We start from the raw sequence: 13,252 nt of genomic DNA, 5'->3' as shown, positions 1-13,252 counted from the left end.
GGACTGGAGACATTATTACACTTACGTTATTGAAAAATTATCTATTTTGGTGACCACTTCAGATGAGAAAGAAAGAAAAAATATAAACAAAACAAATAAAATAGCTATCTATCTATATATATATATATATATATATATATATATATATAGATAGATAGATAGATAGATATAGATACACACACACACACACACATTTTCTGTCTAAGTGTGTGTGTGTGTGTATATATATTGTATAAATCTAAAAACTAAAAATACTGGTCTTATAAACAAAATTTGTTGGATTTAAAAAATAGCAGGATTGAGGAGGAAGAAGAAAATAGTTTTGGAGTATGTTATTTAATAGGAAAGGAAACCCACTCAGCAAACAAATACACTGATAGTTAACTACATGGGAGAAATATATTTTGTTTTTAAATATACTATAAAATCAGAAAATCAAAAGCAGGCAATCCTGTATTTTTTCTATAGAGATCAAATTAAAGGGGAAACAAAAGATTAACGTCTATATCCCTTTCTTTAAAAAAATTTTAAATTAATAAATAAAATTCAAAAATTTTTAAAAAAATGAAAAGAAGAAAATCTTCATTGTCTACATCTGTTGGAGTTTGTAATTAAAAAAAAAAATCACAAACATTTACCTTCATCTATGATGAAATAAAGGGTAGATGAAAGTAACAAAATATAGTATTGGTAAAGAAGAGAATGTTTTAAAGTGAACCTCATGTTGGAACATTAATTTAGATGTCAAATATGATGATTTGAGATCAAGTGGCAGTGAAATCAGCAAGTTGTAAAGATAGAAAATTCATTTTTTTTTTCTTTTTTAGTAAACACAAAAAGGAATCTACCTTCCAATTTACATGGCCACCAAGAGATATCAAACAGAATTTTATTTTTAAATAAGAAATAATTTATTAATTCATCAAACAGAAAAATTTAAGGAAGATGCTTTATGTGTCGAGATATTTTGCTTTTCTTGTCAATTTTACCTACACATGAAATAGAAATGTTTTCATAGAGATAATGTACTTTGAGAATGTTATATAAATCTTACAGAATGTTTCTGCTGATGGAATTTCAGAATATAAAGCCAATAAAGTAAAAATAAAATGATGTGGATTACAAATGAATAACTACTGAATAATTAAAACAATTATCAATAATAATGATAAAAAAAAAAGAATCAAACACAGGCACACAAAGGAACAAAAGTCAATAATTTAGAAAATCCATTTCATTATATTCAAACCTCTTCATTAGTTTAGAAATCATTTAGAATGAGATAATTTTATTTCTGCAAATATCTTGTTACAATACCATTTTCATTTAAAATTTTAAGAGTTTGCATGTGTGTGTGTATGTTATTTGGTTGCTTATGGCTTTTCTAGTGTTTTTGTCTGGATGCTACAAAGAACCATATAATTGAAAAAGAAAGATACGTTAGGGAATAGAGTAATATTAAGTGGAGAATAAAGCGAAGTATCTAAAGAGATCACAATGATAGACAGGATGTAATTGAGTTGAAATGATAAAAATACGTGTCATCTAATATTTCTTTACTCTAAAATATTAAGAACAGAAACATAATAGGAAATCGAAGAGAAGACTCTGAGCAAACCAGTAATACTATAAAAACATTTCAAAAGTAGTGAAAATGGAAACACACACACACACGCATACACACAGAAATAAAAGTATTCTACAAAGAAATCTCTATTTTATTATTTTGTAACAAATGAATGAAATGATGATATAAAATGCAATAAATAGATGAGATGATCAGGAGATGAAATATCTCCTTATTTCTACTTTTTAAAATAATTCATTGGAAGTAATTGAAGAATACTATTTTCCATAGTTTCAAAAAGTTATTATCTGGTTGGCCAAGATCCTACAAACATATATAAAAGTAAAAATGTATTAAAAACCTAATATAATATTCCTATTACTTTTCATATCAATATCATCAAGAATTAGAATAAATAAGCTGGTTTAAAATTAGTACAATTTTTGAAAGGAAGAGATCATTTTGAGATATTGAAAAAGATCCACTTTGACACTGAATAAAAAAGGAACTTCAATACAGATGTTCAGTATAATTTGATGGTAGTCAACTAGAAAGATCCATTATAGCAATTTTGAAAGTATATAAGCAAAAGTTAAAATATTAATATAACAGATTACTAGTCTTTAATTATAGTGCATTAGAGCAAATGATTTTATGAACTATAAGATTATACAATGTTGATTCAGTCATAACTCTCAGAGCAACTGAAATAATCTGTTAAAGACTATGGAATATTGTGAAATACACAAAGATGAAAGCGAATCCATTTATACAAAGTAATTAAAACTTCTGCATTTAGGAATATTTGTTTTGCAATATAAACTATTCTTTCTTATAGTGGTCCTCATTTCAATATATTTTTATAAGTGGCCCTCATTATCTCAATATACTGATTGATTTAGTAATGTAATCAGCATTAGGGCAAACACAAATGAACTAAATAGATTATGAAAACAATCTCAAACTGAATACTAGTTAGATGAGTATGGAATGATGTGTAATAGATAATTACACACGTTATGAAATAAAGTGAACAAATTCGGATGATAAAGTTATAAAGAAACCTTGTTTTGGAAACAAAACCAAACCCCCCAAATTTTCCTAATGACATAAAAATAATTTAATGATCTAAAATATATATTTAAAAATCTGAAGAAAATAGAAAAATATTGAAGGTTAGAAGAATTGATCAGAAATAGAAATTACCAATCATGATAATACAACTTGTGTATCAATGATATAGACACAGTAACTGAGTTAATATATGTTATAAAATAGCATATAATACTTTAAACCTATATTAAGTACGTTTTTTTTTTTTTCCTATTATTAACCAATGTCAGTAACCATTTTTTATACATTATATTACAAATTAAGGTCTTTGATTATGCTGCTGCAATTAGATACATTTCATTTCACCTAATGAATAATCCTCAAATTACAGACTTATTAACTTGAAAAATAACTCAAGTATTTACTTTTAGAGCCATCTTCTCTTGTGAAATTGTATACATTAAGTGTGCTAAACTGTTATAATTATGATCATCGTCAGTAGCAACTATATTAATAATGGCTGATCAGTCATCAGAATATTAGAAAATAGGTTTTCCATTGCAGAACTAGAAAAGTAAAAATCAAATTTTAAAAGAAATTGAAAGTATGATAACTGCTGAGCATTATTAAAATTAAGAGGAGGCTTGCAAAATTAGATAAAACAACACAGACAGGAATAAATAAAGTTAATTATATAAATGATAATTTTTGTTTAGAACTGGAAAATTGCTATTCAACAAAATGAGATGAGATCAATGGATGCAAAGGGCCATTATTGACCAATAGAATTATCAATGTAAAATTAATTTTAAATAAGGTTTTATGAGAGAAACTGATTAAAATAATGAAGGCCACAAAATGAATTATTCATGAGCACAGGGGAAAAAAAATACTGTAGAAAGCTAATTTACATGAAAGGATACATTATAACTATGTGTTTGTGTGTGTTTATATTACCAAATTGCAAACTGACACTGTCAACTAGTTACCCTGGTGCTTATATTAAGAACTGATTGCAAAGGCTGTTCTTTGTATAGAAATGGCAAGCATTGCGAATTGTCTTCAGGGGAACAGTAGGTTGGCAAATCTTCATAAGACTAGTGCACGGACGGACAAAGCTCACAGAGATAGTCCACAATATGGTGAAGCCTTAATAAATAATGCTTACAACAGATATATTTTTAAAAAGATAAGATTTGTAATGGCAGTAGTTAGCAAGGGGAAGTTTTTTGACATGATACTTTACAGTTCATAAGTAACATTTTACATACACTCAACATAAGCCAAGAAACCTAGAATAAGATGGATTCAAAGAAGATGTCAAACAAGTGATGAATATCTGATTAACATTCACTTAGTAATAAAGTTTTTAATTTTATAAAATAAAAACAAATTTTTAACAAAATAAATATTCATTGGGTGCATAAAAGAGCTGAGATGTTTGAGAATAGTGACTTATACATTACTGCTGCTTATCTCCAAGTAAAGGTATACAGATAATTTAATGGCAGTGGTTTTTAGGATCTGATAGTCTGATTGGTCAGTCAGTAAAGAAATATATAATGCAATCCATACATACCATATACATAACCTTTTAACTTATATAGCATGTGAGCCTCAAAGGACAGAAGAGATAATAACAGTGGCAGTAAGTCCCTGAGGTCACATACATCAGTAGCAATACAACAACCATTATCACAATTACAAATTGTGTATTTGTTCTTTCACATGGCATCAACATTGGAAATTTGAAGATAGTTTGAATTCAATACTCTTAGAATTTACTAAAAGTGATAGTCACTGAAGCTCTCTTTCCAACCAGTTTCATACATTATTTTGCAAACAAAAATGTTACATGACATATAAAATTTATATACGAGAGGTAATAATTAATAAAATAAAATTTTAAGGTATCTCCTACTGCTTGATAAATAGAATTCTGAGTTTTTGAGGTGATAGAGTACTGTTAGAAAGTTGAAATCAGTTGAACTGCTAGAAAATAGAGGAAAACAAAACAAATATCAAAGACTTCCCTTCAAGATAACTGTTTTCTTAAATAGTTTTGCCAACTGTAGATGAGACTAAAAGAAAAATATTACTTAAAAAGTATTTTAAGAAATTATAAATATAAAAATAACAACCAAAATGAATTGGAATATTCCAACAAAAAGAAAACATTTTTTAAAAGAGACACTAACAGTGGTGAATAAGATTTTTAGAAATTGTTTTGCACACAGGAAAAAATAAAAATAACACACACACGCACACGCTAGCATACAAAATAAATTCTGGTTGGTGATATATTGGCACAAAAATCACAAGTTTTATGTGATGAAGAAATATAGTCGAATTCCTGAATCACATTAGTAAATGTTGGTACTGAATCCAGCTGTTAATACGAGGACCCTGCCCTCAATTAATTTAGATTTGTCGACAAGATCCTTGATACATGATTCATGATATATCTGCCATTGAATCAAATGGTACCCGAGATAAGGGGTAAAATCTAGGTTGAAAAACGAACTAAATTTGTTGCGGAAAGAAAATCTTTTTTCACTAAAAAAAATTTAAATAAATGTAAATAATTTACTTAATATAACTGTGAAAATTCAATTTAAACTTGTATTGATAATTAAAATGAAATTTAAAAAGGAAAATATAATTTCAGTAAAATTTAGGTTTCAAAGGCTTTTTGTTAGAACCACTAAATTACCAGAGTTGAACACAAAAAAATTACCAAAAGGATTTAGATAAAACAGTTTTCTAAGCTAATAACAAAAAAAAGAAAAAAAAAAAAAAGAAAAAGGAAAGGAAAACAGCCACATATTATTATGGCTGATTAGTTGGATTGTTGCTTAGTTACCTGTTGGCATGGCAATAAAGAGGAAGATTGAGGCAATGGCAGTGACAATTCCAAGCCATGTTCAAAGACAATCCAGGTAACCTTGCAAAATGGAAAAGATATTTCCAGGCAGAAAATATGAGTCCGTAAAAGAGGTAAACCAGAGAGGAGGGGTTATAAAATAAAAGCAGTAATAAAAAAGAATATATGTGTATATATAAATGATAAATGCAAAAATTCAGTCTTTTTTCGTTTCCCGATATTCAAAATGAATTGCAACTACAACCACTTAAAAAAAAGAGGGGGTAGATATTAAGACATAAGTGTAGAGCGGCAGGGCTTTAATTTGTAATCAGTACCGATTCAGTTATTGATGAAAACATTTTATATTTCCAATTATTTAAAATTATCTGTTGGATATTTGCTTTAAATATAAACTTTTCCTGGATGAATAAAAAGCAAGGCAACTGAGTAATGAATTAAAAATTGAAAGAAAATAATGTCTGATACACAGGTGCCAGTTTTAAGATTAACAGCCAATAGAGAAAGGAACTGATGCTATTGTAAATATAAACTCTTATTTAGTACTATTTATGAACATTCATATTAACAACAGGTTTTAGTAAGAGAATAATGAAATTAGTAAGAACACAAATTGGTTAAAATGGGTCTAAGTGTAATCCAAATTAATGATTACTTATATTTTAGTTACCTCTAAAATGAAAGTTGTACATTTTATTAACTTAATTTCAGTAACAGCTAAGTGCTTCAATGGCAGGTACATTATCATAGGATAGTAATATTTTAAAATCACTTCCATATCAAATTACTTTCTGAGAACATCTGTTAAATAAAAATATTGGGATTTTTTTTTTTCTAAACTGCCTTTGAAACACATTAAGTTACAATCCTTTTGAACAGAACATTTCATTTTCGAAAGTGTGTGCAAATACATGCATAGCCATTCACGTGAGAGCATGTATATGCACATGCTTGCTTCTATATAGGTATCCTATTTTAATCACATCTGAAAGACATAATACCTACTGGAATTGAAAGACTGGAATTCAGACTCTATTTTGGCTGTAATTTTTGCTTTCTCTTCAGAGGGATAGGAAAGTATTAGGATATAGATGTTAACTACAGTGGCTAACAAGGAAGGAAGGGAAAGGGGAAAAACAAACAAACTAAAAAAAAAAAAAAAAAAAAAAAAAAAAAAAAAAAAGACTTGCATAATAATCAAAAATGCTCTGAAGTATCTTTCAGATCACCCTATGTCTTGCAGCCAAAAAGCTGAAGAATCTTCAAAGAGAACCAGTTTTTATTATAAGGAATTACATGGCAGATAGTTAGTCCTCTGGTTTAAGAGGCATCAATGAAGATGAATGTTTGCCCTACGTTTGTGATTAGTCTATTGCTCTGCACACAGTTGTTGACTTACTTAGACATAGAGCTGTTTGTTGTTGATGTGGTTGTGTTGAGCAGCTGGGGAGGTATGTGTACTGCTCCAGAGAGAGCTTCTGTAGATGGCAGATGAACTAAAGGACTTCGGCGAGGTAGCTGTCCTGCCTGATGTGCCAAAGTAGAGCTGCTTGATGTAATGGTAGAGTACGAAGATGATGATGATGATGACGATGATGATGATGAACAATTGCTGATACTTGTTGGTTTTGATTGTGATGGCTGCTGCTGTTGTTGTTGTTGTTGTTGTGATGAAGTTATTTGTTTGGTCTGTGGAGCTCTTTTTACTTGGTGAATTGAAGGATGAAGTTGAAATTTATCAAACATATCAATTAAGTCTTGTAAACGATATTGTTCAAGAACGACAAAGCCTTCTAAGTTTGGACTGATCTTGCAAGCACAGTTTAGGCAGTGGACAATATGCTTTTTATCTTGTTCACTCACAAATAAGATATCAAAAACTTCTTCCTACAAATAAAAAGAAAAAAATTATGGTTAATTAAGTAAAATAAACATTTGGTGTCACCTTACCTTATAACTTGCTTACATAAGATTATTTCACTGATTAAGATACATGTTCATTCAAAAATTAATCCATTCAGAACATATTATGTATGGAGGTAACTCAATAAAAGATGATGACAGCAAGAGGTGAGATAGAGTGACCAGAAAAGTGGTCAAGTGCACTGTATTAAGGAAAGGTGTTACAGTAAATTTCATCGTATGATAGGCATTAAGTGGGCTCATGGAAATTGTATTGGTGCGAAAGAGTTAACAAATGTGTCAGCTACATTTAAGTGTGAAGTTCAGATGGATGAAATGCTGAGTTTTATCTTGGAAATAACACGAAAATGGAAGGTGTGAACATATTTTGTTACTAAGATATGCTGAATGGAGAAGGAAAATCAGATTCAGAGATGTACGTGGAAAAGGTTTCGGGAGAATGGCATGCTAATGAGGAAGGTAGAGCCATTGAAACTGAAGAGAAAGGAGTAGACTATATGTCAGATGTAGTATGACTTATGGGAGTGAGATCTAAGTATGAATGTGGAGCAGCAGAGAAGGCTGGACAGAACACAAATGAGAGCTACATGGTGGATGAGCCAGGCATCACTGAAAGAGAACAACACAAACAGCGAATTGCAGAGAATGGATGTTGTGAAGAGAAGGTTGGGAAGGAGAAAAGTAGCCAGATGAGAGGAGTGATGGAAATAAATGTGAAGTAAGACTAAGAAAGGCATTGCTCAATACAATGGAGGTTGCAATGAGAGCAAGAGGGTTGGTAAGTGATGAGATCTATAGGACAAGGCAGACTAGAGAAGACTGTCAAAGACCTGAAAGGTTAACTCCTTTAGCATGGAAAATGACCTTAAAATGCTTGCTGTTATGATGTTTTTGTACATGATATTGTTCAAAATTCATGTTATAATAATTTCTTTCTGAGTCAAACCAATAGAGTGGAAAAGGTCTTGGGTTTACAAAGAAAACTTTCATGCAGGCATACAAAAACACTAAGTGCACATTGTTTTGTATTTTTAATCAAGGTAGGTTAAAGTGATAAGAGAAAGAAAGCCCTGGTCCACATAAACACACCTAGCTGGTTTCCTTACCTTCATGGTGGCTAAAACTAATATGCAATATAGTTAATCTCCAAGATTGTAAAGACAATTTTCAAATATAGGTATGACAAGCACAGCCACAGCAGCTGTAAAAGGAATATACAACGTAACTCTCATGCAAAACAATGCTGAATCAAACCACATGGAATGATGCTGTAGTTGAGGAACTTTCCAATATATTTACAGCATAAAAATAGAAATAATGATGATAATAAAGTCTCTAAACTTAAAAGATAACTATTTTAACTTTTTTTGTTACCTTATTTCTGATCTCATTAATTTCGAAAATAGGAAAGAATTTAGTAAAACAACTGTCATAATTAAGCTGGTATTTGGAACATAACACAACATTTTGACAGTAATTTTTAATTTTACAATGCTTAAAACATGAAGTTTGTATCCTAAAACCAAGGGTGGTGTCTGGTGGATTGGTATCAAAGGATTAAATGTGGATACACTATACTAAAATAATTAAAAACAAACTACAGATAATGAAATCTTGATGCATTGAACTGAATGCATTTGAAAAATTAAAGAAGTTAAATGGAAAAGCAGCCAATACACACCTCACAATCGTTGCAGTAGTGAGCAGCTTCATTCTGAACACGGCCATGCCACTTTAATTCAACACCATAGGCCTCTAGGAAATCCAAACACATTTGTATTTGGCGGAGAGATTTCATTAAGAAAGACCTATAAATATATAAAAGTACATATAAATATAACTGAACACAGGATATCTATCTTTCAATAAAATACAAATAGTTTTCAGGTATAAATATTTCCATGCAAGCAAGCACATAGATGCAAAACACAAGAAGAAAATAGTACTTAATACCAAAGGCAGAGTCAAAGATAAAATTTTATTGAAGCTGAAAAGCAAACTGTTACTCAGAGTTTCACATTTCCTATCACTGAGTGGAAGAAGTAAATTTTCCAAATATTTTACTACCATGTATAATATACACACACATTCTAAGTGTGAAAGCATCTTTGGTTGCTTCAAACTAACAAAACCTTGAGCAGTGAGAATGCCCCTACTTTATTTTCAAACATAACCTAGAGTTAACCCCTGCATTTACCAGACTCTTCAGTTTCTTCCTCTATATGAATGTACCCTGATCTTTGGAAATATGCCACAATGTATCCCATTCCCAAGAAAGGCACCTAACTCTACCAACTGTCACTGTATCTTTTAAAATAATGGAAATAGCCATTAATATCTTCCAATACCTTGAAACTTTCTCTGCCTACTTAATGACCACAAGTTTTTGTAAAACCAGATCAACTGGTGACCTAATCTATATCTCATCAATGAGCTCTCACCTTGGAGACATTTGGTGAAAGCAATGTCACCTTTAACATCAGCAAAACGTTTAAACAGTTTTTGGTATATGAATCATTGATTGAAACAGTCTGGCTAAGGGCTTCACCTGCTTTGTATCACTTTGATTGGTAGCTTCCTATCAGATCACCCTACTGTGTAACACAAGGTCCAGTTTTATATCTCTTAGTCTACCTTCTTTACTTGCCATTATATCTAACAATGTCCACTCCAATGCAGACAGTATCATCTTTTTTTCTCTCCAAACCTCTCAAACAGGGCATTATCCACTCTCAAAATAGATACCATATTCCAAAACCATACTATGAACAAAAAACTTCAGAAACATCTTCCAATGGAGGTATGTCAACTCTGCTTCTTTCAAGAGCAAGAAAAAACAATTGCTACTCACATCATGAAATAGTGAGCTAGAGCCCTCACTATTACTTCAAATGTTGGGCTTCACTTTCACTGAGGTTCTCACCTGACAGCCACTCTCTTCAGGACCAGAAAGTACTTCAGCTCACAGCAATTTTGACACTACACAAACCTCAGGTAAGACTAAAAATGGAATACTGCTCTCACTTCTTGGATGGTGCTGCTGCTATACACAGACACTGTATCCAGAAATGGTGGGGCCACCTGACCGACTGGGGTAATATCATTCACAGACATGCTCAGCCTCTGATTCACAGATGCACTGTTTTTTCTATTGCTATTATAATAGGTTCTGCTCCTCAGAACTGATTGGGCAGATTCTACCTCCACTCATGCATTCATGATACACACATATACTTCATGACCTTTGTAGTGTCCACCTACACCCAGTTCTTCCTTCCCTGCAGATGTTTGACTTGCAAGATTGATGCCATTAATACTCAAGAACATTAATGACATCAATTTTCCTGCAGGAAAGCCATGATGAAAGACAGAATTCTAGAGGGCTGGCATTCTAGGAAGGAGCAAGGTGTATTGATTAGTTCAGGCCTTAAAAATATGGATGCAATAAATGAATAAGTGAATAAATAAAGTTAATAAAAGAAGTTAAATTAGAGGCCCATCCATGCAAAAGTGGTCATAAAGGAAGAGCAAGTTTGACAAGACTGAGAAAAAAAAAAACAAGATGAGAGGATAAAATGAGGTAGCAAATACTTATAGAAGATAGGGAGATTTACTTGTGTAGAAAATAAGCAAATGAAAAATTTGATATACTTTGTCAAAAGAATAACAGATATAAAGCTTTCAGAATTGGTAGTGGATGTTAGGATGATTGAAAATGACATGTAGGAAGTCTCTACAACTATGATTTAACTCAGTCACACAATAGTTTCTTCCATGGTTTTCAGGTGACATCAAAATAGTTTCTCCTACAGTTTTCAGGTGAATTAAAAATAGTTTCTTCCATAGTTTTCAAGTGAAATAAAAATAGTTTTTTTCCATAGTTTTCAGGAAGTCTGTTTGGTTTGGAAAATTTAATGTATACCTTTTTCTTTAAAAATAAGTCATAACAAGCGTTTTTGCTTTTGTTTAGAGAGAAGGCACATTGAAAAACTTAGTGATTCAATATTTCAAATAAATCAAATAAGAGATTGAATAGACATATAAGAGTTGGATTACCTGTTGGAAAGTATATTTTTAGTTTTACCATCAACTGTTTCTGCCTATCTTTCTCTCTCTCTCTCTCTCTCACACACACACACACACACACACTACTTTCTCTCTCTATGAGGAACAAAACATTGCCTGAGAATCATAAATCCACAACTTTTTCATGTTGATGAAAAAAATTGCAGCTGGTGGGGATAACATTCATAAATAATAAAATAGTGAATGAAAATACATTTACTGATTCTTCAAACATAAGACTTACTTGATTACTTCAAACAACATAGGTTCAGATATATGCAGATTTCGTGCTAGATTCCATGCCAAATGAACCATTGGAACTATTGATTTATAAGCCTGCAACTTATTCCATTCATAACGGTCCAATGCAAGTTTAAATTGCAGAGCATTGAGTGGTCCTACATTCCATGCAATATTATTGCACCAGCCCTGGAAAACAAATTTTCAAATATTGATAACCATAGTAGTTCTTACACAGTTGTCACATTTTAATTTAAAATTATGAATGCTAAAAAAAGCAAATTATGGTTAATAATGTATGTAAAAAATATACAAAGATTTATACTTTTTAGTATAATTTGAACATACAAACATTGTACTAAAAGTCAGTTATTTAAAAACTGAAGGTAAATGATCAAAATATAACCTTACTTCCGATAGGCAATTTTCATGCTTGCAACTTTGGTAGAAGTATTTGAAGAGTAAGAATTATATTGGAGTAATATGATATCATTAGGAACTACAAACCACTCAGACCACATGTTCAACTTTCCAACTAACCCAAGTTTTGTTGTTAACATTAGCAGAACATAATCAACTAATAACTTCTGTTAATGAAGATCTCTCTGCAAGAGGATAGAACCACAATGACAATCTTAAAACTAAAAAATACAGTTGTTTCTCTGTATATTACCACATATCTCTAAAAGCAATAAAGGGATTTCTACACTGTTGCTTGATCTGCTAGAAATAGCAACAAATCACATTCAATCATTTTATAAAAGGAAGGGTATATAATGTGGTCCTAGATGTACAATACTTAAAAGATGTGTAAGATGGGATGGTCATGGTTAGGATATCTTTGATTGGAGATTTGCTTGATCAAGACTGATGAAACATTAAACAGTGTGCACCAAATATTCTTCTTCTTGAATCAAGAGGACTACTTTCTTTGTAGTATAACTCTTCACTCATACACCTGCTAAACACTAACTTTCATCACCTGATCCAGCAGTTTCATACCTCTGTAGTTATTTCTATCTAAAGCATCACCTTTACCATTGTACAGTTGACTATGGTGCTGCTATGCCAATCATTGGGTATGACTCCTTTGTGAACTACCGGATTAGACCATAACCCACATTACCAGATATTTTAAGCATCTCAGCAATGATTCCTGATGGGCCGGGGGCTTTTCCTGACTTCATATCCTTAATTGCTTTATCTACCAGGGTGCTACCGATTCGGGTAGCTGGTCCCTCACCTGGGTCAACATGTGACAGGCTCTCCTCCTCCCATTCATCATCATCATCATCGTTTAACGTCCGCTTTCCATGCTAGCATGGGTTGGATGATTTGACTGAGGACTGGTGAAACCGGATGGCAACACCAGGCTCCAATCTAATTTGGCAAAGTTTCTACAGCTGGATGCCCTTCCTAACGCCAACCACTCAGAGAGTGTAGTGGGTGCTTTTACGTGTCACCCGCACGAAAATGGCCACGCACGAAATGGTGTCTTTTATGTGCCACCCGCACAAGCC

General features: G+C 31.7%; 1 protein-coding gene across 3 annotated transcripts in view; it reads right to left on the bottom strand.

Annotated features, from left to right (window-relative positions):
* LOC106880021 (lysine-specific demethylase 6A) overlaps positions 1–13,252 on the bottom strand; it is a 168,017-nt gene continuing 154,765 nt past the window's right edge. For all 3 annotated transcript variants that reach the window (XM_052968091.1, XM_052968094.1, XM_052968099.1), the window contains 3 exons: positions 11,737–11,921; positions 9,109–9,235; positions 1–7,391 (listed from right to left, as the gene is read on the bottom strand). In XM_052968091.1, coding sequence (XP_052824051.1) covers positions 6,900–7,391; positions 9,109–9,235; positions 11,737–11,921 — 804 coding nt within the window. In that variant the 3' untranslated portion in view covers positions 1–6,899. The remainder of the gene's footprint in view (positions 7,392–9,108; positions 9,236–11,736; positions 11,922–13,252) is intronic.

Source organism: Octopus bimaculoides, chromosome 1 (genome assembly GCF_001194135.2).
Source record: "Octopus bimaculoides isolate UCB-OBI-ISO-001 chromosome 1, ASM119413v2, whole genome shotgun sequence".
NCBI classification, from domain to species: Eukaryota; Metazoa; Mollusca; class Cephalopoda; order Octopoda; family Octopodidae; genus Octopus; species Octopus bimaculoides.
The sequence above is the reverse complement of the archived record's forward strand: the minus strand, read 5'-3'. Positions and strand labels throughout refer to the sequence as shown.